The 23850-nt window shown below is 45.0% G+C and overlaps 1 protein-coding gene across 4 annotated transcripts in view; it reads left to right on the top strand.

The window, feature by feature from the left end:
- Positions 1-23850, top strand: part of RTN1 (reticulon 1) — a 139466-nt gene that overhangs the window by 94357 nt on the left and 21259 nt on the right. The window contains exon 1 of one of the 4 annotated variants that reach the window (XM_083733763.1): positions 15074-15362. The exons of the other annotated variants lie outside the window; for them this stretch is intronic. Within the exon in view, the coding sequence (XP_083589889.1) occupies positions 15302-15362 (61 nt within the window). The 5' untranslated portion in view covers positions 15074-15301. Of the gene's footprint in view, positions 1-15073; positions 15363-23850 lie in introns of those variants that run through there. 4 annotated transcript variants of the gene reach the window in all.

The following is a 23850-nucleotide window of genomic DNA, read 5'->3' as shown; positions in this document are numbered from 1 at the left end:
CAGCTGTCACAGTGTCTGATAAATTTCTGCCCCACCTAAAATTTATCTAAGAGCTGTTCAACAGTGGAACGATCTCCCTCGGGAGGTGGTGGACTCTCCTTCCTTGGAGGTTTTTAAGTAGAGATTGGATAGCCATCCGTCATGGATGCTTGAGCTCTGATTCTGCATGGCAGAGGTTGGGCTATATGATGTCACGATCTAGCATCTAGAAGCAGAAATCAACAATAGGAACAAATGTATGCCCAGCGCCCAGCAGAGGTACCAGGTTCCCACAAAATTGGGGGTGGGGTGTGTGTGTGTGTGCATAGTGCGCACTGCACGTTAGTGATGTCATGTGCATCATGAGTTGCACGCATGAGGCTGAGCGCTCTGGAGAAGCCGGCCACTGGACTTGCAACATGCATTGTGTGTTGTACGTGTGACAACACACACGTGCAATACGCTCAGGAACAGCTGCATTTTAGTTGGGACATTAATCCAGGAAGTGCAGATCCTGTTTTCCCCCTTCCTTGATGTGGCAAAGAGCTGGGTGGGGGCAGGGGCAGGGGCAGGGGCAACGTGGCAGTGACTGCACCGCTCTGTTCTGAAACTCAAGCAGTTGGCCCAGGATCTTGCTGCGAGGACTTGGATGTCTTGCTTTGGCTGCAGGAGTGCTGTCCGTGGTCCTGAACTCACACCATGGACTCTCTCCAAGGTGCTGGTGCAACTAGGAACCTTGGCTCTCCTCTTGTTGGGGCCATCATTCTTCTCCTTGGTGTTGGGCATCTCCATCAATTGCAACACACAAGCGCACAAACAAAACTAGGCTGGTAACCCTACTTGTGTAGACTTCATTATGTCAAGAATGGGTGTGTTAATCTGCCTTTGCATCCCTAATTCTGTTTTACCTGTGGAAGAGTTATTGCTATTGCATCCTATTAGGTGTCTAGTTTTTTTTAAATATCAAAAGTGTTTCATGAAGAAAAATAGTATTGGGCTGGGGAAGTCAGTAGCTGCCCAGAGTGGCTAGGGCAACCCAGTCAGATGGGCATAGTACAAATAATAAAATTATTATTGACTAGGGATATGACAAGGACATCTTCTTTACTTTATTATTATTATTATTATTATTATTATTATTATTATTATTATTATTATTATTATTATTTCATTATCCTGCAAACAATAAATGTCGAGAAAAATGTCTCCAACATTGAGTACCGTAGCTCTCAATATGCCCCCCCCTCAGTTGACTTTTTCCAATACATTAGGCCTGCTGTTCCCAAGAGATCGGCCTTGTAGAGCCCAATGACTCTATGCAGGATCTTTGGCAAAGTGGCTCTTTGAGGGATTTACAAGAAGAAGTAGATTGATGGCTCCCTTTAGAATGCTGAAGAAATCAAGTGCTGCTCCACATAATCCCATCCACCCAGCAGCGACCCGCCCATCCTGATCTTAACAATATTGCCCCTAAATACTAATTGCTGAGCTGTTTGCTCCGGGTGAGCATTCCTAAAAGAATGGTTAATTACCATAATCCAGATTCAGTGGCAGAGATTAAAAACACACACAGCTCCAGATCCTACACTGGGCTGATTATAAGGCAGTGGACAGAGTTTTCAGATGCAGACCTAAGAAAGCCTGTCCCTTTGAGTGGTGCACTTAATGGATGGCCTTGGGCGGTGGCTCTGCTGTTGTTTACCCTCGGCAAATGACCTTCTCCACATGGTGACTGCGATGGGGGGAAAAACAACAACCAAGGGAAGGCTTTGCAAATGATTTTGTGCATGTAAATTATTCAGCGCTGCTCACACACTTACAGGGTCAAAGTCATAAACCATTTGCTAAGTGCTGGACTGCTTTTACATTACAGACCAGTCTTGTAAATAAGACCATGAAAGTCAGTAGCCTGCACCCTCCCCAAAAAAGCTTCTTCTTTTTTTACTATTGTGCTAAAAGGCAAGTAAGTAAGTATCTGGTACGCAGGCTGAGACCCTATCTGCCTGCAGACTGTCTCGCCAGAGTGGTGCATGCTCTAGTTATCTCTCGCTTGGATTGCACTCTATGTGGGGCTTGCAATGCACTCTTTGTGGGGCTACCTTTGAAGGTGACCCAAAAAATACAACTAATCCAGAATGTGGCAGCTAGACTGGTGGCTGGGAGCGGCCGCCGAAGCCACATAACACCGGTCTTGAAAGATCTACATTGGCTCCCAGTACGTTTCCGAACACAATTTAAAGTGTTGGTGCTCACCTTTAAAGCCCTAAACGGCCTCGGTCCAGTATACCTGAAGGAGTGTCTCCACCCCTATCATTCTGCCCAGACACTTGAGGTCCAGCTCCGTGGGCATTCTGGTGGTTCCCTCCCTGCGAGAAGCAAGGTTACAGGGAACCAGGCAGAGGGCCTTCTCGATAGTGGCACCAGCCCTGTGGAAGGCCCTCCCACCAGATGTCAAAGAGAAGAACAACTACCAGACTTCTAGAAGACATCTGAAGGCAGCCCTGTTTAGGGAAGCTTTTAATGTTTAACAGACTATTTATTTTAATATTTTGTTGGAAGCCGCCCAAAGTGGCTGGGGAAACCCAGCCAGATGGGTGGGGTATAAATAATAAATTACTACTACTACTACTACTACTACTACTGTGTTTTTAGACTGGGTGTGGAGGAGAGGCAGCTTGCTCTTGCATGGTCAGCATGGAAGCCCAGGCTTCTAGTTTCTTCCTCTTCTAGAGGAGGCTTGGGATGAAGCTAATAAGGCAGTTTGCTAGAAGCCTTCAAACTCCTTCAGACTTGCCATTTCATCGGTTTCCATGGTCCTGGTGATGGCGTGCCAATTTCTTCCAAGGTCCAAGGTGTCTGGGTAATTGGTATGGGAAGCCTCTGGAGCAGTGATGTAAAAATCTGGGCCTGAAGACTCCCCAGGGTTGATGGCAGTGCTGGAGTCTCCTTGGAGGAGGAGGAGGGAATCCTGACCCAGATGGACCAGTGGTCTGATTCAGCAGCTTCCTATGTCCCTATGGTTGCCCTTTCCTACACTTTCCCCAGCTCTACGATACCCTTTTTGAGGTGCAGCAACTGGAACCTTGCATAGTGTCCATTGTGTGGTCGCATCATAGGTTTGTCAAAAGACATTACCATAGTAGCAGTTTCATTTTCAATCTCTTTCATTATTATTCCTAACATGAAATTGGCCCCTTTCACTGTTACCATACATTAAGTGGACATTTTAAGTGATCTATCCAGCACAATCCCAAGATCTCTTTCCTGGTCAGTCACTGCCAGTTCAAAACTCAAATGTGAAGTTAGAAAAATATCCCCCCCCTGAGGTTTTATTTACATGGATTTCCCATTTTAGTGCCCCGTCACCCAGAGCTCTTTGCAATCCTGCCTACATAATTTTTGCTCTGCAACATCAGAAAGCCAGACATCCACACAGAAGGCCCTATTCCTCTTTCTATTATTTGTTTTAAACTGTTTTTAATAGTGAGTTTTAAGTTAATGTCACCTGCCCCGAGTACTGATGATGAAGGGCGCGTAAGAAGTAGAATACATAATATTAATATTAATAATCCGACCCACTCCATTCCCAAATATGCTCCCAACCCAGATGACCTATTTACTGAGCATCCATCCTGATGGGAATAGGCAAGATTCAGAGACACAGCATCTGATCAGCAGAGGAATCTACTACTCACAAGCTGATGAATAATCAAATGATGAGCTATCAAGTCATGTTCATAGGAATGGATGCATCTGGGCTAGGGAACCGTACTGCAGACTTTGCAGCCTGGCTGTGCTTTGGTTCATGTATTGTTTCAGAAAGCATGAATCAGTTAGATTTGCCTGTAAATGTGAACTGAGTCAAATTTACCCCCTAACCCTGGCTACAGCTCATGAGCTGATGAATAATCAAAAGATGAGCTATCAGGTATTATACATCAGGGATGCCAGACGTTTGTCAGCAGCAAATAAATTGGATGTTTTGGGAGTCAGTTCTGTGCTCTCTCATGCCAGGTCTTTTCCAACGCAGTGACAGAGGAGGTGGTCATTGCCTAGGGATGTAAGAAGGCATTGTTTTCCATTCTGCGCTATAGTCGTCTCATGCACTGTTGTTTTCTTCCCGCTGCAGTTCATGATATCGTGGGCTGTCCCTTGAGTCCACTAGATGACATTGCAAGGGATTGTTGCCTTAGGAGAGCAAGAAAAATTCTCAGGGATGACTCACACCCCAACCATCACCTCTTTAATCTTCTACCGTCAGGCAGGAGATATAGAAGTATAATCAACCGTACCAACAGGCTAAAAAATAGCTTCTATCTGTGGGCTGTTAGGCTGTTGAACGAAAAATAACATAGCGAAATTGACTTGCAAGGTGGTGTGTTGTTTGATAAGAGATTGAGTGTGGGAGGGGGGAGGGAGGCTCGTTTAATTTCATTGTACACAGGTTGTACAGTGACAATAAAGGTATTGTTATTTTTATTTCCGCCCAAACCACTGTTATGCATCTTTGCTTTCTATGAACCTTACACCATTTATTCCATAAATTACGTTGTCATTATGTTATTCATGGAATCATAGAATTGTAGAACTGGAAGGGAACCCAAGAGTCTGCAATGCAGGAGTCTCAACTAAAGCATGTTCAACTTCTTTATAAATGACTTGGATTAAGGAATTGAGAGGATGCTCATCAAATTCACAGATGACACCAAACTGGGAGGGGTAGCTAATGCCGCTGAAGACAGAATCAGAATTCAAAATGATCTTAACAGATTGGAGAACTGGGCATAAGCTAACAGTGAATTTCAACAGGGACAAATGTAAGGTTCTGCACTTAGGCAGGAAGAATCAGATGCATAAATATAAGATGAGGGACACCTGGCTTTCTAGCAGTACATGCGAAAAGGTTCTAGGGGTCTTGGTGGACCACAAGCTTAACATGAGTCAACATGTGATGCAGCAGCAAAAAAAAGCTAATGGTATTCTAGGCTGCATCAGCAGAAGTACAGTGTCCAGATCAAGGGAAGTAATAGCACCACTCTATTCTGCCTTAGTCAGACCACACTTGGAATACTATTTCTGTGCACCACAATTTAAGAAGGATGTTGACAAGCTGGAATGTGTGCTGAGGAGGGCGACCAAGATGATCAAGGGTCTGGAAACTAGGCATTATGAGGAGTGCTGGAAGGAGCTGGGTATGTTTAGTCTGGAAAGGAGGAGACTGAGAGGAGATATGGTAGCCATTTTTATTTATTATTATTTTTAAATGATATTTATTAGAAGTTTAAAAATTACAAAAAAGAAGAAAAAAAAGACAACAATTTTTTTTCAAAACATACATTACAATACATATATAAAAAAGACAAAAAACATAAAAACCAATACAACAATATCAATAAAAAAGGTAAAAAAACCAGATCCAATATTCCATATCTTAATCTTAATTACTTGTTTCATCGACCTCCTCACACCTCCCTTTTTGTATTCTAGTTTAATTATTTGTTTCAGCAAATTCTTTCCATCTTTCTCAATTTTTATTAGGTAATTTATCTTAACAGTCTAACCTATTAATTAACTCAACGAATCCTTTCCATCTTTCAATATATTCTGTCATTCAGTTTGCCTTAATTTATTTTAACCTTATCTTACCATAAAATACCTTAAAGCTTAAAACTTGATACTTATTTATACATAATTCCTGATATCATTTCTACTAAAGCCAAATAGTTTCATTCCAACTTTTTTCCTAGTACTCATTAATTTTACACTAATTCCCAAAACAAATCTTTAAAAACTTTCTTCCAATCTTCATCCAGCGTCTCTTTTTCCTGGTCTCGGGTTATGTCAGTCGTTATTGTCCATTTCTTCTTGTCCATCAACCTGGTAATCTTGTGTCCGAGGCTCTTAAGTCTCTTCCATGTCTCTGATAGCCATTTTCAAAGGGAGGAGCAGAGAGGGCAAGAGAACGAGTGGAGAGCCAAATCATTAGGGCCAATGGCTCGGAGCATCCAAAGGTACAAGGCTGTCTCCAGGTGAAGACCTTGTTCATGTGTGAATAAGTTCTCTGTGTGAGCAGAGGCTTGTAGTCTACACCAGCACTGGTGAACCACTGGTTTGCGGGCTTATTTACTTATTTGTTAGTTCATAAAATTTGACTATAGAAGAACCGTCAAAGTAGATTACAAATCACCGTATTTTTCGCTCTATAGGACGCACCGGATGATAAGACGCACCTAGTTTGGGGGGGGGGGGAAGGAAACAAGAAGAAAAAAATTCTGAACCCCAGAAGCCAGAACAGCAAGAGGGATCTGGCTTCTGGGATAGCCTCTTGCTGTTCTGGCTTTGGGGACAGCCTTTGAAGCCTCCGCCTTCACCCCGCTGCGCAGCACTCCCGTCTCCCTGTTCTGGCTTTGGGCTTAGCCGCGCAGCCTGCATTCGCTCCATAAGACACACACACATTTTCCCTTACAGTGGTGCCTCGCAAGACGAAAAGAATCCGTTCCGCAAGTCTCTTCGTCTAGCGGTTTTTTCGTCTTGCGAAGCAAGCCCATTGACGGATTAGCGGATTAGCGCTATTAGCGGTTTAGCGGCTTTTAGCGGCTTACCGGTTTAGTGGATAAGCGGCTTAGAAAAAGGGGGGGAAAGGGGGGGAAACCTGCAGGAACTCGCAAGACATTTTCGTCTTGCGAAGCAAGCCCATAGGAAATTCGTTTTGCGAAGCACCTCCAAAACGGAAAACTCTTTCGTCTAGCAAGTTTTCCGTCTTGCGAGGCATTCGTCTTGCGGGGCACCACTGTACTTTTTAGAAGGGAAAAAGTGTGTCCTATAGAGCGAAAAATATGGTAATTAGGCCCACCGGCTCCTGTTGTTTGGCCTGCAAAGCTATTTTGGTCAAGTCCTCCAGCCCTTCGCCTGTCAGGTGTGGGGCAGGTAAAGATGTGACTGTGCCAAAAGGGAGGGGGTTGTATCACCCTGTGTGTGCAGCGTTTTGCAAGCACCAGTAGCCGTATTCTTTCTATATTTATTTTTCCTGAAGCGGCATCTTGAAGTTGAGCTGTCAGATAGCTCAGGATTGGCTCTGAAAAGATTCTCAGTTATTCAGCCTAGCTGACACAGGAGGATGCACAAATGTGAACAGATGCACACGCGATAGTCTGTATCAGCACAGCACATCTTTCTTTGTTCTTTTAAAAACTTATATAAATGCATGTGCAGGGCAAAGAGGTCTGCCAAAGATAACACGCTTGGATTAAATGCTTGCAGTCTGGACTTTTGGTCCCATTTCATTCTGGGTGTCAGTCTTGTGAGTGGTAGAGGAGAAGCAGACCGGGAGAGGCACAACAGCAGCAAGCAAACTCTAAATTAATCAGCAGTTTGGGAAAATCTGCTCATTGTTCCTGTGCCAAAGGAGGACTTGATTATTGTAATTGCACACACTGTGTGCGTGTATTTCAAATCTGGTCCTGGTTTTGGAAGCCAAGCTTTGGGAAACCTGCTCTTCAGAATTCATTCATCGCTAGCCAATTATCATCCACCACGTTTTACGCTCCAGCGTTTTCCCCTTGTGACAATGCAAGTTCATAAAATCGCCTTAGAACTAATATGGTTGTGTTTCTACAGCTTATTCCTTACAGCCTGTATTTTATTGATTTGTTATTTACAGCCTTAAGACCTTGCCCTTGGGCCAAAAAGTCTCTTAGAGAGGCTTACAAAAATCAGCACTAAGGTGGTCCATGACCTCAGGCTGATAATCTAAAAAGACATGACACAGAAGGAATAGGGAATGGGAGGGAGGAGGAAAAAGCAAGCTCAAGAAAATGTTCCCCAAACCAGATGTTGTTGTTGGTAGCTCTGGCTGTCCTATCCTAGATATTTGTTGCTGTTTTAAAACTTCCTTGCACGTTGGGGCAAAGCAACTTAATTTCAAATATACACTTACAGGGTCTGAGCTGGTGGTGACTGACCAGGAATGAGACCTTGGGGTCATAGGAGAGAGCTCCATGAAAACATTGACTGGGTGTGCAGCAGCTGCAAAAAAAGAGCAAATTCCATGCTGTGGGTCAAGAAGGAAGGGATTGAAAATAAAACTTGTTGAGAAAACAACACCGTTATACAAATCTGTGGTGACTATGGAACTCACTGCCACAGTGGACGGCTTCAAAAGAGGATCAGGCAAATGTGTGGCAGAGAGGGCCATCAATGGCTGCTAGTCCTCCCGGCTATGCTCTACCTCCACAGCCAGAGGCAGCACGGGCCCTAAGGAAGTCAGCTTATCCTCCACCAGGACCAGGGCCTTTTCAGTGATGGCTCCGACCTGGTGGAATGCTCTGTCCCATGAGACTAGGGCCCTGCAGGATTCAACTTCCTTCCGCAGGGCCTGTAAGACAGCTATTCTGCCTGGCTTTCAATTTGAACTTAGCCTGATCTTTTATTCCCCTTCCTTCCTTCCCTCCCCCTCCCCTTTTTATGAAGATTACCCGCTCTGGGATCCCACAGCTAATTCTCCCCTGGTCTCCTCGCTGGCCCAAATAGGACTAACTTAGCCAGCTAGTCCTGGTGATCATCTAATGTTTATTGGATGGATTTCCCCCCTAAATTGATTTGTGAATTCTGAATTTATTGCTATTCACGTTTACACGATTTTATGCTGTTTTTTGTTGCATCAATTAAGTGTTTTAAATCTGTTGTTAGCTGCCCTGAGCCCAGTTTTCTGAACCGGGAAGGGCAGGGTATAAATAAAAATTTATTATTATTATTATTATTATTATTATTATTATTATTATTATTATTATTATTATTATTCTGAATACCAGTTGCTGAGAATCACAGCGGGGGAGAGGGCTCTTGTGCTTGAGCCTGGTTTGCGGGTTTCCCACAAGCATCCGGTCAGCCCCTGTGAGAAAAGGATGCCGGACTAGATGGGCCTGATCCAACACGGCTCATCTTACTCTCTTCTACAATGCAGAGCTGGAAGAGAAAGCCCTTCAGGGTTTAGTCATCAGTGGCGGGAAGCTCTCTCGGTGTTCCCTGTTGCGTTGATAGGAGTGTTTCCAAATACGCAAGGGTGTCCTGATTTTAATCCGTTAAATGTGTTGGGGGGGCTGTAGCACTTTGGACGGAGCCCAGAACAAACTGGCAACCAGAGCTGCTTTTTATGTCCAGCAGCTCTAAGTATAGGACAGATTCTTGTGGCCCCCCCAGGGCCTTTGCTCGGTGATAAGAGCACGTGACTTGCATGCAAAAGGTCCCTGTTTCAACGCTCAACCTCTCTAGATGGAGCTAGGAGAGATGCCCTTTTTTGCGGTTTTACAGAACCACTGGAATGCGGGTGGCGCTGTGGGTTAAACCACAGAGCCTAGGACTTGCCGATCAGAAGGTCGGTGGTTCGAATCCCCGCGACAGGGTGAGCTCCTGTTGCTCGGTCCCTGCTCCTGCCAACCTAGCAGTTCGACAGCATGTCAAAGCACAAGTAGATAAATAGGTACCGCTCCAGCAGGAAGGTAAATGGTGTTTCCGTGTGCTGCTCTGGTTCACCAGAAGCGGCTTAGTCATGCTGGCCACATGACCCGGAAGCTGTATGCCGGCTCCCTCGGCCAATAAAGTGAGATGAGCGCCGCGACCCCAGAGTCGGTCACGACTTAACCTAACGGTCAGGGGTCCCTTTACCTTTTTAGAGAGCCACTGCCAGGCAGAGTAGACCGCATTGAGCTAGTTGGACCAATGAATTCTGCCACATATCCAGGGCAAATCACGCTGGTGTTGGTGCCCATAGGGAGCTTTGAGGCATCAGTAAAGCAGCAAGCGAATGTGGCTTGCAGCAACATGGGGAGACGTATCTGTTAGAATTCCTGCTCTGTGATTGCAGTCATGGGATTTTTATCTATCACATGACGGTATATGTTTTGACCCCACAGAGTGGGAAGTGACAGAGTCAGGATGTTTGTGTTACTGTGTTCAGTGAGGTGGGACTATTGTCCTTTGTTCTTTTTCTCTTTGCTGCCTGATGCTAGAGAGAGAGGGAGCCATGTTGCAGTGCTCCGTGTGTGTTTATATGTAAATAAAGTAGATTAGCCAAAATGCTGAGTTGCTGAGGTCTGTCACGCATGATGCGCAAACTCTGCGGATCCCTAAGTGTGCTGGTGTCGGTTGGCATCGGTTGCTGTGATGTTCAGGCTGAAGAAAGCTTTTGAAGCTCCCGAACGGAAGACCAGGAGGGAGAGAACATGCCAGTCGGGCATGTGTCTCTGCCAGGGTCCTACTCGAGTGTAGGCCAAGCTCCTGACAGTATATACTGTGGGGGAAAATTCACATTTTTTAAAATGCAGTTATTTCTTAGCAAATAACCATTTTCACTAGACAACAAGAGTGTCTTTCGAGATTTTTACCAAGGGAGCTACACCCATTTGCTCAAACTCTTTGCAGGCAAGTCTTCCAAGGCCACAGTGCAAAAATGCAGCCTCCATACCTGGTTGGCTTTGAAATCTGGATACAAATCACCTTGGTTCACCGAGGGCCAATTCTGTACCTTAGTTCAATTCCATGCCACCATCTGCATGCTATAGGAGCAGTAATGGGCATGAATATTCCTGCCAGAGAAAAAGGTGCTTTCTAAGGTGCTTCAAGACCTGAAATGTTTTTTTGCCTGAACCGGACAAGTTTCCTGCATTTCAGGGGGTTGGACTAGATAGCCCTTGGGGTCCCTTTCAACTCTGCAATTCTGTGATTCTATATTTGAGAATACAATGGATGCTCGGGTTGCGAACGTGAATGTGATGCACGTTCGCAACCTGCAGCATTCGCAACCCATGTCTACGCACGCGCGGGTTGCGATTCGGTGCTTCTGCACATGCGCGATTTAGTGCTTCTGTGCATGCGCGACTGCCAAAACCCAGAAGTAACCCGTTCCGGCTTTCAGCGGTCCGTAACCTGAAAAAACGCAACCTGAAGCGGCTGTAACCCGAGGTATGAGTGTACTGGATCTCACAGCAAGCAGGGGGCGGGAACCTAGGGTCACGTGCCCATCCCCAGTGTGCCACAAAGTCAAATCTCAGGGCTTGTTGGGAGAGTGCCACTAGAGAGGCACTGGCAGGGCCCAGAAATCACCTGACCCCAGGGCCCCTCAAGCTTGGCACAGGGCTTAGTATGAGGCCCTGTGTCCTGGTGAGGTGGGCTTTTCAAACACTTCAGCGGCCTTATTTATCTTAGTGTCTGTTTAAAGTAGTTTTTATGCATTCCGTTGCACTTCTTCATTTTTGTTTGCATGTCGCCGTTCTGCTTCTTTCACATTGTGATTAATCTCAGAGTTGGGGAAGTGTGTTACCGATGGCAGATGAGTGAACGAATTAATGAGTTGGTTTTTTCTGATTTTGCTGCTGCTGCTGTTTTGCTCCACTTGGGGCTCTTCCAGACGACCTGCTTATTGAGCATCAGCTTGCACAAAGCTTACCTGGAGGGTCCTTCCAGGCGTCCATTTTATTGTGCATCCATGATGATTTGTTCTCATGATGATAGTGGGGCAGTTAGACACAATCCTGCTTTCAATTGCCTGTGAAAGTTTCAGGGTAGACCATGGGTAGGCAAACTAAGGCCCGGGGGCTGAATCTGACCCAATCACCTTCTAAATCTGGTCCGTGGATGGTCCGGGAATTGGCATGTTTTTACGTGAGTTGAATGTGTGCTTTTATTTAAAATGCATCTCTGGGTTATTTGTGGGACATAGGAATTCGTTCATTATTATTATTCATCCCGCATTCATACTAATTTGCTTGTGGGATGTTTGCAAATCTTCCTCAGTCGCTTATTCTGCACTTCCCAGTGTGTTTTCCTTCAACTTTCCTAACCAGAACAAAAGCCTGTTTCTTTTTTTAAAGTGGATTTGTTGCGCTAGGGGAAAATAGTGCTTTAATCTACACAAAGCTAAATTTATGCCATGTGGTTGAATCTTTCCTGCTAAGGAATGCCAGTCTGGAGGCACCCATACACTCAACTGGAAGTGTACGCAGAGCGAAAAGCACGCAGCATTCACTCCCTACGTCACTGATAGCCTTTTTCTAATTTTGTTCTTGTTGTTATTTCAACCACACGCTGTCATTGTGCTTTGTGCCATACTGACAGGCCCCTGCTGTCAAGGAGATTACAATCTAAAATAAACAGTGAGAGAGGAGAGCGGTTGTGGTGGGGAAAGATTTTGGGCAAATGCCCTTACATCTACTCAGAACTTCCTTCAAGTGAGGAATGAGGACTAAGGCTGTGATCCTCACCTGGGAGTAAGCCCAAGAACTTCAAGGTCCGCCTCTCTCCATATGAACCTACCCAGAACCTGAGATCATTATTGGAAGCCCTTCATGTGCCTCCTACATGAGCAGTCCAGAGGGAGGCAACATGAGAATGGCTTCCTGTTTGTGGAATGTTCTCCCTAGGGAGGTTTGGCTGGCGCCTTCATTGCACACGTTTATGCGCCAGACAAAAATGTTCCTCTTCAACCAGGTCTTTTGGCTGATTGACATCCAATGCCATTTTAAAATGTGTTGGGGAGTGGGGGGATTATTGGGCTGTTCTTGTTTTTAGAGTGGTGCAGGCTCTAGTTATCTCCCGCTTGGACTACTGCAATGCGCTCTACGTGGGGCTACCTTTGAAGGTGACTCAGAAACTACAGCTAATCCAGAATGCGGCAGCTAGACTGGTGACTGGGGGCGGCCGCCGAGACCACATAACACCGGTCTTGAAAGACCTACATTGGCTCCCAGTACGTTTCCGAGCACAATTCAAAGTGTTGGTGTTGACCTTTAAAGCCCTAAACGGCCTCGGCCCAGTATACCTGAAGGAGCGTCTCCACCCCCATCATTCTGCCCGGACACTGAGGTCCAGTGCCGAGGGCCTTCTGGTGGTTCCCTCGCTGCGAGAAGCCAAGTTACAGGGAACCAGGCAGAGGGCCTTTTCTGTAGTGGCGCCCGCCCTGTGGAACGCCCTCCCATCAGATGTCAAAACGATAAACAACTACTTGACATTCAGAAGACATCTGATGGCAGCCCTGTTCAGGGAAGTTTTTAATGTATGATATTTTAGTGTTTTCTGGTTTCTATGGAAGCCGCCCAGAGTGGCTGGGGAAACCCAGGCAGATGGGCGGGGTACAAATAAATTATTATTATTATTATTATTATTATTATTATTATTATTATTATGTACAGTGGCAAATTGGTAGTTGAACGGAATCAGTTCTGGAAGTCTGTTCGACTTCCAAAACGTTCGGAAACCAAGGCGTTGTTTCCAATTGGCTGCAGGAAGCTCCTGCAGCCAATCGGAAGCTGCGTAAGCCGTGTTGGACATCTGGTTTCCAAAAGATCATTTCTGAGCACAATTCAAAGAGTTGGTGCTGACCTTTAAAGCCCTAAACGGCCTCAGCCCAGTATCCCTGAAGGAGCGTCTCCACCCCCATTGTTCAGCCCGGACACTGAGGACCAGTTAGGAGGGGCCTTCTGGCGGTTCCTTCACTGCGAGAAGTGAGGTTACAGGGAACCAGGCAGAGGGCCTTCTCGGTGGTGGCGCCTGCCTTGTGGAACACGTTCCTTTCAGATGTCAAGGAAATAAACTATCTGACATTTAGAAGACATCTGATGGCAGCCCTGTTTAGGGAAGTTTTTAATGTTTGATGTTTTCTCGTGTTTTTAATCCAGCGGTACCTTGGTTTAAGAACAGCTTATGTTCCAATGATACCTCAGCTCCCCAGTGAAGATGCCTTTCGGGGAGCCTCTAGTTCAGAAGGGGAACCTTTCTCTTCTACTCAATCACAGAAGGGGATGGAGAAAGCCAGATGTTACTTATGGGTACCCAGATTGCCATCTGTGTATTAGGTGGCATGGAAGAAATCTCCATGTCAGAGAGGGGCCTGTGAAGTGGTCCTGAAACCCAACAGTCTATCTAACCTCTGGAGCACACTAACACGAGACCGATGTGAGCTGTGGCTGTGTGGGTGATTCTGGGTGATCCTGTCGATTTCTGTCAGTGTCTCACTTTTCCGTTCTTAAGCTTGGCTTTCCATATTTCTGCATCAGGTTGTGATTTCATTCGAAAAGGTCCACAAAAATTATTTAGCGCCATAGTGCAGCCCTTTCCTTGTATGCACGTTTGTGTGCAGTTTTGCCTGCTGTACAGATTTTTTTGCAAGCTATTTCCCCTAATGGAATGCATTTTATATGCTGTTTTCTTTAATATGTGCCTTTTTGCACACATTACTTGGTGTTGCAAAATTCAGAATAGTGCAAATTTCAAACCATGACCCTGTGCTTTGGTTTGCATATTGATTCAAAAAGTGCAAATTAGCTACGTTTGCATGGAAAACCAAATCTCTGTTAACCTCTGTGCCTAGTTGTGCGAGGTCTGTTGGATGGTGACAATTTCCTGATTTTGCTGGTTTTTCATACATATCCCCAGTATGGATTATGCTGGAAGGGTGCCAGTGAGCATGGCAAATGTAACCTAAGACTCTCTAGCAGGCACAGTAAAGTACAATTTGTGATTTAGTGCTGGATCTTGATCTCTGCTTCCTACCCTGCCGTTCAGTGGTGGTGTTGGCATATATGTCTGGGAAAGCAGGATTAGGAGAGACCAGATGGGCTGGAGAGGAGAGGCAGAATCGGCAGCCTTTGCCATACAAATACCAAGAAAAACACTGGATATCTTGAAATTATCAAGAAATTTCTGGAAGAGTGTCTGCTGGCTGTAAACACATAGCAAGCCACACCCTTATTCATTCTCTCTCTCTCTCTCTCTCTCTCTCTCTCTCTCTCCCCCTCCCCACCATATCTCCCTCTTCTCCCCCTTTCCCCATCCACACCCAATTTGTTTTTGTTCCTTCGCTGTCAGGTTTGGTTAACCGTTCCGCCGGCTTAACATCATTAAGCGTCTCCTCTTACAAAATAGATAAAATAAAAAATAAAAATAAACCACCATCATTACTATTACTTGCAAAGCAACTGCAGCATCTCCCCCCCCCTTTTTTTTTTTAACAAAAGACACTGGTCCCCAGGGCAATCGCAGCATCCTTTTTGCTGATTTGCTGCAGTGGCGACTGCAGCGCTTACACTGTGCCCTCCCCCCATCTTCCACTGTTCTGCTTAACAGCATCCCTCCGTAGCCAGTGCAGGGGGGGGGGGAGAGAGAGAGAGAGAGAGAGAGAGAGAGAGAGAGAGAGAAGCAGCAGCGGCAGCCGTGCCGAAACCCACTCACCTCTTCCTGCCTTGGAATGCTTGAGTGGTAGGAAAAGGCAGCACCTGACTCTGAGCCGAAGGAAAGGTACCCAGCCGTTCCCAGCCTCTCCCCAAGCAAGATGCAAGCCAGTGCCGATTCTACGAAGATGGAATGCCTCTGGAGCAATTGGAAAGGCCAGGGTATATTTTTACACAATTCTTCTGCTCCGGTTCTTTTCCTTCCTCCTTGCATGCCTGAAAAAGATTGCATGAGGGAGACTTGTCGCAGAGAGTATGCGTGTGTTTTGCATCCCGTTATTATTATTACTACGGCTGCTTCTTTACCATCAATATCTCCAGGGCCCTTGCATGCTTTTAATGTTTTCTACACATTTCTGTTTGGCATTACTGCTGTCTTGAGAACAGAAACGAGAGAGGCATCCCAGGCTGCTGCTGGTCTTTTAACAGGGTCTTTTATTCCCCACTCCCATGTGTTTCCTCCATTATTATTATTATTATTATTATTATTAAAATGCAACATCAGCTTTCCTTCTCGCTGAGAAGGTTTGTCTTGCCTATTGCTGGGTTTTGAGTACGGCTGCCCTTAAATTAGCGCGATCGCTCAGCCAAGTGCTTGGGAGAGGCGATCAGGAACCTGGAACGGGGAGGGGGGATGTTTCTGTCTCCGGTTTCGGCTGCTCTGTGGTGGTTGTGTTTTGGAAAGAGCTTAGTGCATCGGTTTTGTTTTGCTTTTGTCAAGGGACACACCCATTGTGAAAGCTCTGGTGAGACCATTGCAACTCGGGCGGCAGTTCAACTTGGTCTTGAGAGCCCCTTGCTCAAGCCCTCTTACCGCCTTTTCCTATCACCTAACTTTGGTTTTTCCCACAGCCAAGGACTTGGGCTTTTCGAAATCTCAGTGTGCCGCTGAAATAAACCATTACCTATTGTTTTTATTTAAAGCCCATCATATTCCCAAAGTAGTTCACGGTCGTGGTCATCTGTTGAGGAAAGGAAGGCGAGCGAATAAGGTGCTACCCTTCCGTCACAAAGATTTATTTTGAACGCTGTCCCACTGGGTGTGGCAGCCTACCTTCTCCTTGCCTTAGCACTGCTTTTCAGCCATTTTTATGCAGACTTTGCGGCTCTTTGCAACCTTCCTTTGTTGTGGTGGGAGAAACAACTCTGTTTCCCTGCACGGCAATCTGTTACGCATTTTACCAACCTTTTCTTTTGTCACCTTTTTCATTTTGAAATGCTCCTTCGTTTTGCCAAGGCACCTCTTCCCCATCAGTGTAGAAACAGCATTGTTTGTGTTCCCCTGGAGTGTGAGGTTTTTACATTCAAGCTGTGTCTAACTGAAAGGGCCTGTGTGTGTGTGTGTGTGTGTGTGTGTGTGTGTGTGTGTGTGTACGTGTGTCTATTCAGATGTAATTTCAGAACACTGCAAAAAAAAAAGAAAACAGACCGCCTTGTTAACTCAAATGTGATTTGACCGTCCTTTGTTGAATCGGGATGTTGTTGTTTTGACGAATGAGATATGAACAGGGTGTGTTGAAATTGAAATTCCTTAATGGAATCTGGCTCAAAGATTCCAAATGGGTTTTTCAAAACGATGCTTCTGTATAGAATGTAAAATAGATGTTTCTACCATTTATCAAATGGTCTATAGTATCATCTGATCTTGTAAGAAGATTTGAAGGCTAGGATTTCAAAAAGACAGATGTGTTTGCAGGAATGAAATTACCCCGGTATTATTATTATTATTACTATTATTATTATTATTATTATTATTCTGATGAATTGTAAGATAGAAGATTCCATCCACTAACCTTTTGGGGGAAAGACGTGTTTGCTAAGTGAAGCTGTTGAATTAACCTTCACATGACACAATGCTGTGCATATCTGTTCAGAAGTAAGCTCTGTTGAAGTCAATGAGGTTTACTCCCACGTAAGTGTATAGGATTGCAGTCTTAAAGTCAAATTTGTGGGTTGTTTGTAGAAAACATGTCTCTCTCTTTTTTTAAAAAAAAAATAATCTACCGCTATAGATGTCATATGTTGTCATTTATTTCCACCTCATCTGTTTTGAAATCAATAGCAAATATTGCTTAAAATAGACTGGAACACCACAGCCCATATTGCGATAGAAATCTACAGAGCTGGAACAAATCCTCAGTATTTGCTTATTGCAGGTAGGGCAAGTGTGATAAAATTATTTCTGAATAAGCCATGTAATCTGCAGGTGTAACACTCTAAAAGCCATACTCGTGAGTTGTTATATTGGAGGGGGGAATATAGATCACCATTGAGGGGGAGGAAAAAAAGAAATTTTGATTTCCTAAGAAAGTCCAGACATTTTCCCTTGTCTTTGGTCATTTAATAGAAATGTGTGAAAATCATAGAGGGAATTAGACACGGATGCTGGGATTAGATTGAAAGGGAAATAGAATGGTGCCTTGAGAGGTGGATGAATATATGGTCTGAGTGAAAAATATTGTGGGTTTAAAAATGACAAGCAAACTAGGCTTCTCAATCATAACAGCATTTTCGTATGCAAAGGTTTCAGGCAAAAGCTGATCAACTAAACGAGCTTTGGAATGCCCAGCCTTACCACATGCTTTTTGTAAACATCATGTGGTGATTGAAATTGGCTAAAGAACACCATGGCAGAAATCTACAGTGAGCTTCAAAATTCAGGGGGGATTAGAGGGCTGTTTCACATATTCCCACAGAAACAAATCTGAGTTTCTTCTTCTACCTACTATTCTTCTTCATTTCATTTCTCTACTGATTTATATTTTTAAGAAAAAATATTAAAGCAGTGTACAACCTACATTAAAACATCAAATAAAGCGATCCAGAATAAAACATTCCTGAAGAAAGTCAGATATAAAGCAACTTAATTATCAGGAAACTAAAATATTGTCTTAAAGATTTCAAAATGTTACAAAGGAGGTCAACAACAGAATGCACATTTAACGCAGCAACAGCAATAGATATGTTCTGTGCTTATGATCATATTTTATTCTCTTGCTAATTATTCTGTTTCAAATGTGCATGTTATATTGACCTTAGCAATGTTTTCTTTCGAAATGCTTAAGATAATTCTTTTCCTTTGTTAACTTTGCTGCCCATCATGGCGGCTGGAGGCTGTGGAAGCTCAGGCTCAGTGACCTGGGTCTGCACTAGGAGGCAGCCAAGATGGTCTCTGGCCTCTTCAGCAGCCTTGGCTTTTGTAGCTGGAGTCAGTCCGGACCCCACCCTCCCAGGCCAGGCAGGGCGGAAAGGCCTGTAAGTCAGGGAGCAGGTCTTCCAGGGCTCACAGCCAAGATGGTTTGCCATAAAAGCGCACCTCAACAGGGGGCCAATCCTGGCTTTCTTGCAAATGTGCCTGTTTGATAACATGATTTGCAACACCTTGCAGCGCAATTCATAAGTTACATTCACCTAAAAAATGTAATGCGCAGAGAGGCTTTTATTTTTACCTTTGTCGAGTTATGATGCTCTTTTTCTTCACTCTGCAAACCAGATTTCTTCTGGTGGGTTTGTGGGCATGGAGCATGGATAGGGAACCTGAGGCTATAGAAGGGGGAGAGAGTCGATTCCCCTTGCAATCCTACCTAATTCAAAATTTTTGAAGCAGTACGAGAGACAAAGCACAGCCAGGGCTCTCTTTTTCCACCCTGAATTTTTGCAGTGTGTTTCTCCAGCCAAGTAATAGGGGAGGTTATGCATACATGCACATATCTGTGAAAAACAGCATGCAATACTGCATCATATTAGGAGAAATTGCTCTGCCAAAAAGTATACGTTAGGCAGATTTACATACAAACATGCGCAGAGGAGAAATTCGCATTGAAATGCTGATGGATCTTCACAAGGGCATTTTTCAGGCAAGATTCGCAAACTAATGTGGAGAACAGACCTGAAGGTTGGAAAAATTAGAAGCTGAAAGTGACAGCTCCGCTCATCCCCACCTGTGGCCCTCCAGATGTTCTTGGCTCTCCCATCAGCACCACAAAATATGGTCAATAGGGAGCAGCAGTTCAGAAAGAGATGGAGGGCACCAGGTTCCTCACACCTGGCCTGTATTAATATTACTGGTGGGAATCCAGCAGCAACTGTAGGACCGCGTGTTCCCCATCCCTGTCTTGCATAGGTAAAGGTAAAGGGACCCCTGACCATTAGGTCCAGTCGTGACCGACTCTGGGGTTGTGGCGCTCATCTCTCTTTACTGGCCAAGGGAGCCAGCGTACAGCTTCCAGGTCATGTGGCCAGCAGGACTAAGCCACTTCTGGTGAACCAGAGCAGTGCACGGAAACGCCGTTTACCTTCCCACCGGAGTGGTACCTATTTATCTACTTGCACTTTGACGTGCTTTCGAACTGCTAGGTTGGCAGGAGCAGGGACCGAGCGACAGGGTGAGCTCACCCCGTCGCGGGGATTCGAACCACCAACCTTCTGATCGGCAAGCCCTAGGCTCTGTGGTTTAACCCACAGCGCCACCCGCGTCCCTTGCATAAACATAGCGCATAGTTAAACTGTGGCACTCCCTCCCACAGCAGGCAGTGATGGGCACCAACTTGGATGGCTTTAAAAGAGGATTAGACTGATTTCATGGAGAAGAGGACTGTTTCATGGAGAAGAGGACTGTTGATGGCTACTACCCATAAAGGCTGTGCTTTGCTTCCATAGTTAGAGGCAGTGATGATTCCGGTTGCTGGAAGCCACAGGAGGGGAGAGTTGTTATTGCACTGGAATCCTGCTTCCTGGTTTCCCACAGGCATCTGGTTGGCCCCTGTGAGAACAGGATACTGGACTGGATGAGTAGTTGGCCTGTTGCAGCAGGACTCTTCTTCTTTTGTTCTTATGGTGGTGATTCCTCCCCGCCTTTGGTCATTTTATTCATTGGTAATTCTTGCATCCTATTCTTGCATCCTATTCTGCCTCAGCGCCTAGGAGTTGCCGATCGAAAGGTCGGCGGTTCGAATCCCTGCGGTGGGGTGCGCTCCCGCTGCTCGGTCCCAGCGCCTGCCAACCTAGCAGTTCAAAAGCACCTCCTGGTGCAAGTAGATAAATAGGGACCGCTTACCAGCGGGAAGGTAAACGGCGTTTCCGTGTGCGGCTCTGGCTCGCCAGAGCAGCGATGTCACGCTGGCCACGTGACCCGGAAGTGTCTCCGGACAGCTCTGGCCCCTGGCCTCTTGAGTGAGATGGGCGCACAACCCTAGAGTCGGACACGACTGGCCCGTACGGGCAGGGGTACCTTTACCTTTACCTTTATTCTGCTCCCTTAGCAAGTCCAGAGCTGCTTACATGGCTCCCCAGGGGTCTCCCCCATCCAGGCACTCATAAGGCTTGGCTTCTTCCACAGTAGACTCTTCGAACTTTGAGAATTCGGAAAGGTATTTAGATCATGAAAAGTCTGATGTTGGGACTTTGTTGCACAAGACCATCAATAAACGTCCGTTGCACAACTTCAGTTTGCTGGTATGTGCTTGAATCCCACCGGTAATAATAATAATACTTCATGCCATTGGAACAGAGCCCTACTGCGAATATTGTGCGTTGGTCACCATGCACTGATCTACACACATAAAACAAATTCACGCACAGGCATCTTCCAAAAACCCAACCCAAAACCCATTAAAACTGTGTTTATGGAAGGCAATCTTACTCGGCTATGAGCGATCGCCAAAGAAGAAATAATAATAATAATAATAATAATAATAATAATAATAATAATAATAATAATAATAATTTATTACATTTGTATACAGCCTTTCATCCCTAGATCTCAGGGCAGTTCACAACATAAAATGGCAATATTAGAAAATACATTATAAAAATAATGATGAAAACAAATACAATCTTTCTGGAAGCGCTGTCTCTATGATACTATTTGTGTAAAATATTGAGCTTTTACAGAAGGATTCAATGCTAAATACCGTATTTACGTGAATCGAACGCGCACCTCGATTTTAAAAACCTTGAAACCAACAAAGTACTTGCTGGCGCCATCAAATCTAATGCGCACCCTCATTTTCATGATGTAATTTGGCCAAAACCGGTGCACATTACATTCAAGTAAATACGGTAAATGTGTTTATGGTTGCTGTTCATAGAATCGTAGAGTTGGAAGGAAGCCCGGGGGTCATCTAGTCCGACCCCCAGCAATGCAGGAATCTCAGCTAAAGCATCCATGATAGATGACCATCCAACCTCTGCTTAAAAACCTCCAAGGAAGGAGAGTCCACCACCTTCTGAAGGAGTCCATTCCACTGTCGAACAGCTCTTACCATCAGCTCTTCCTGGTGTTTATTCAGAATCTCCTTTCTTGTGACTTGAATCCATGAAAAAAGCTGAAGTTTGTGGTTGGCTATCCTATCTCCTCTCAGTCTCCTCTTTTCCCGGCTAAATTCCATACCCAACTCCTTCAACCATTCCTCATAAGGCTTGGTTTCCAGACTCTTGATAATCTTGGTCGCCCTCCTCTGCACATGTTCCAGTTTGGCAATAGCCTTCTTAAAGAACTGAACACAGTATTCCAAGTTTGATCTGACCACGACAGAATAGAGCGGTACTATTATTTCCCTAAATCAAGACACCATGCAGTCTAGAATAGCTTTTGCTTTTTTCTCTGCTGCATCACACTGTTGACTCATGTTAAGCTTGTGGTCTATTAAGACCCCTACATTCTTTTCACATGTACTACTGGCAAGCCAGGTGTCCCCAATCTTATATTTGTGCAGCTGGTTCTTCCTGCCTAAGTGCAGAACCCTACATTTTGTTACCTTATTGTTAGTCAATTGCTCCTCTGCCTCGTGGGCTGTGTTGCCAGAACTTTCCAGCACAGTTTTCTTGGTTTGTAGCAGCTCTTCTTCTGTGCCCTGTGTTTGGCCTCTTTCTAGCCCCACTGTGAAATTCCTGCTGTGCCTCAAACTAAGTTTCTAAGTGGACAAGTCTGCCATTTTCCCCATTCATTCCTATAGGTATCCATCTATAGATGGGCTAAGTTCCATCTTCCTTGCTTGTTGACAGAGATCGTTAAAATGTAGGTGCATTAACTCACCCTCCTCTAGAAATAGGAGGCAGCTGTTTATAAAAGATAAAATGACCATTATTAAAACTTCCCTACACAGTTCAAGCTCCACCTCAAACTGTGGTTTTTGTTAACCACACTTGAAGAGCCCACACAATGGTTTGACCTTCCTGCTGTACATTAGGCAGAGCAGGGTTTTGTTTATTTGCTATCATTTTCCTTCGGCTCAGCGCTCAGGTTCATAAGTTCAGCCTTGTCTCCATGGTGCGACTGCAGCCTCTTAAGGCAGAACAGTTCCCCATCTCCATGACACAACAGCCTCATGAAGAGAAGCCATAGTTCTGTGGCTTCCTAATGGTTTGTGGATTCAGACATAACAGCAAATCCCACTTAAACTGGTTTGAAAACCAGCTTCAAACCATGGTTTAATTTACTGGGTGGCAGCCCTCCCAAGCCATGGTGTATATACAGTGGTACCTCGGTTTACGAACTTAATCCGTTCTGGAAGTCCGTTCTTAAACCGAAACCGTTCTTAAACCATGGCGCGCTTTCCCTAATGAGGCCTCCCGCCGCCGGTGCCCTTCCGTTCTTAGACCGAGATAAAGTTCGCAAACCGGGACACTACTTCTGGTTTTCAGAGTTCGTAAACCGAATACAGTGGTACCTCGGATTAAGAACTTAATTCGTTCTGGAGGTCCATTCTTAACCTGAAACTGTTCTTAACCTGAGGTACCACTTTAGCTAACAGGCCTCCCACTGCCACCATGCTGCCATAGCACGATTTCTGTTCTCATCCTGAAGCAAAGTTCTTAACCCGAGGTACTATTTCTGGGTTAGCGGAGCCTGTAACCTGAAGTGTCTGTAACCTGAAGCGTCTGTAACCCGAGGTGCCACTGTTGTTCATAAACAGGGCTGTTCTTAAACCGAGGTACCACTGTATGTGGATGTAGATTCAAGCATAACTCCAAACTATGGTTTTAGAAACCATGGTTTGGCATGATGTCTAAATGTTCCCCAGGAGGGAGGGGCAGCGTTTGTATATTGTATTCTTTCTCCAACATATGAAACCCTTTGTAGTAGCCTTTGGGATCCAATCCATTGCCTTTCTAAGAGCACCAGGTTTTTTGTATGCTTGTGATGTGTTTAAAATGGCCAATTCCACATTGGAATGATTAACAATTCCTCATTTTAGCTGAAGGATTGTGGGTACTGTAGAAATTAGACTTTCTTCTGAAGTATATAGTATGGCGCCTGGTATCTGGTAATACAGTGGTACCTCAGGTTAAGTACTTAATTCATTCCAGAGGTCCGTTCTTAACCGGACACCGTTCTTAACCTGAAGCACCACTTTAGCTAATGGGGCCTCCTGCTGCTGCTGTGCCACCGGAGCACGATTTCTGTTCTCATCCTGAAGCAAAGTTCTTAACCTGAAACACTATTTCTGGGTTAGCGGAGTCTGTAACCTGAAGCGTATGTAACTTGAGGTACCACTGTATGGTGATCCTTCACCTCACGTGTTGCAAGAGGCTGGATGAGATCAGGATGAGGAAGGTGAAGGGGATTTGGTTATGTAGTGCCATCAATGTATATATCAATAGCAGAAAGCAAACGGGCAGGTCTCTGCCCCATGGAGCTTACAGTGTA

This window comes from Podarcis gaigeae (assembly GCF_964106915.1).
Source record: "Podarcis gaigeae genome assembly, chromosome: 1".
NCBI classification, from domain to species: domain Eukaryota; kingdom Metazoa; phylum Chordata; class Lepidosauria; order Squamata; family Lacertidae; genus Podarcis; species Podarcis gaigeae.
The sequence above is the reverse complement of the archived record's forward strand: the minus strand, read 5'-3'. Positions and strand labels throughout refer to the sequence as shown.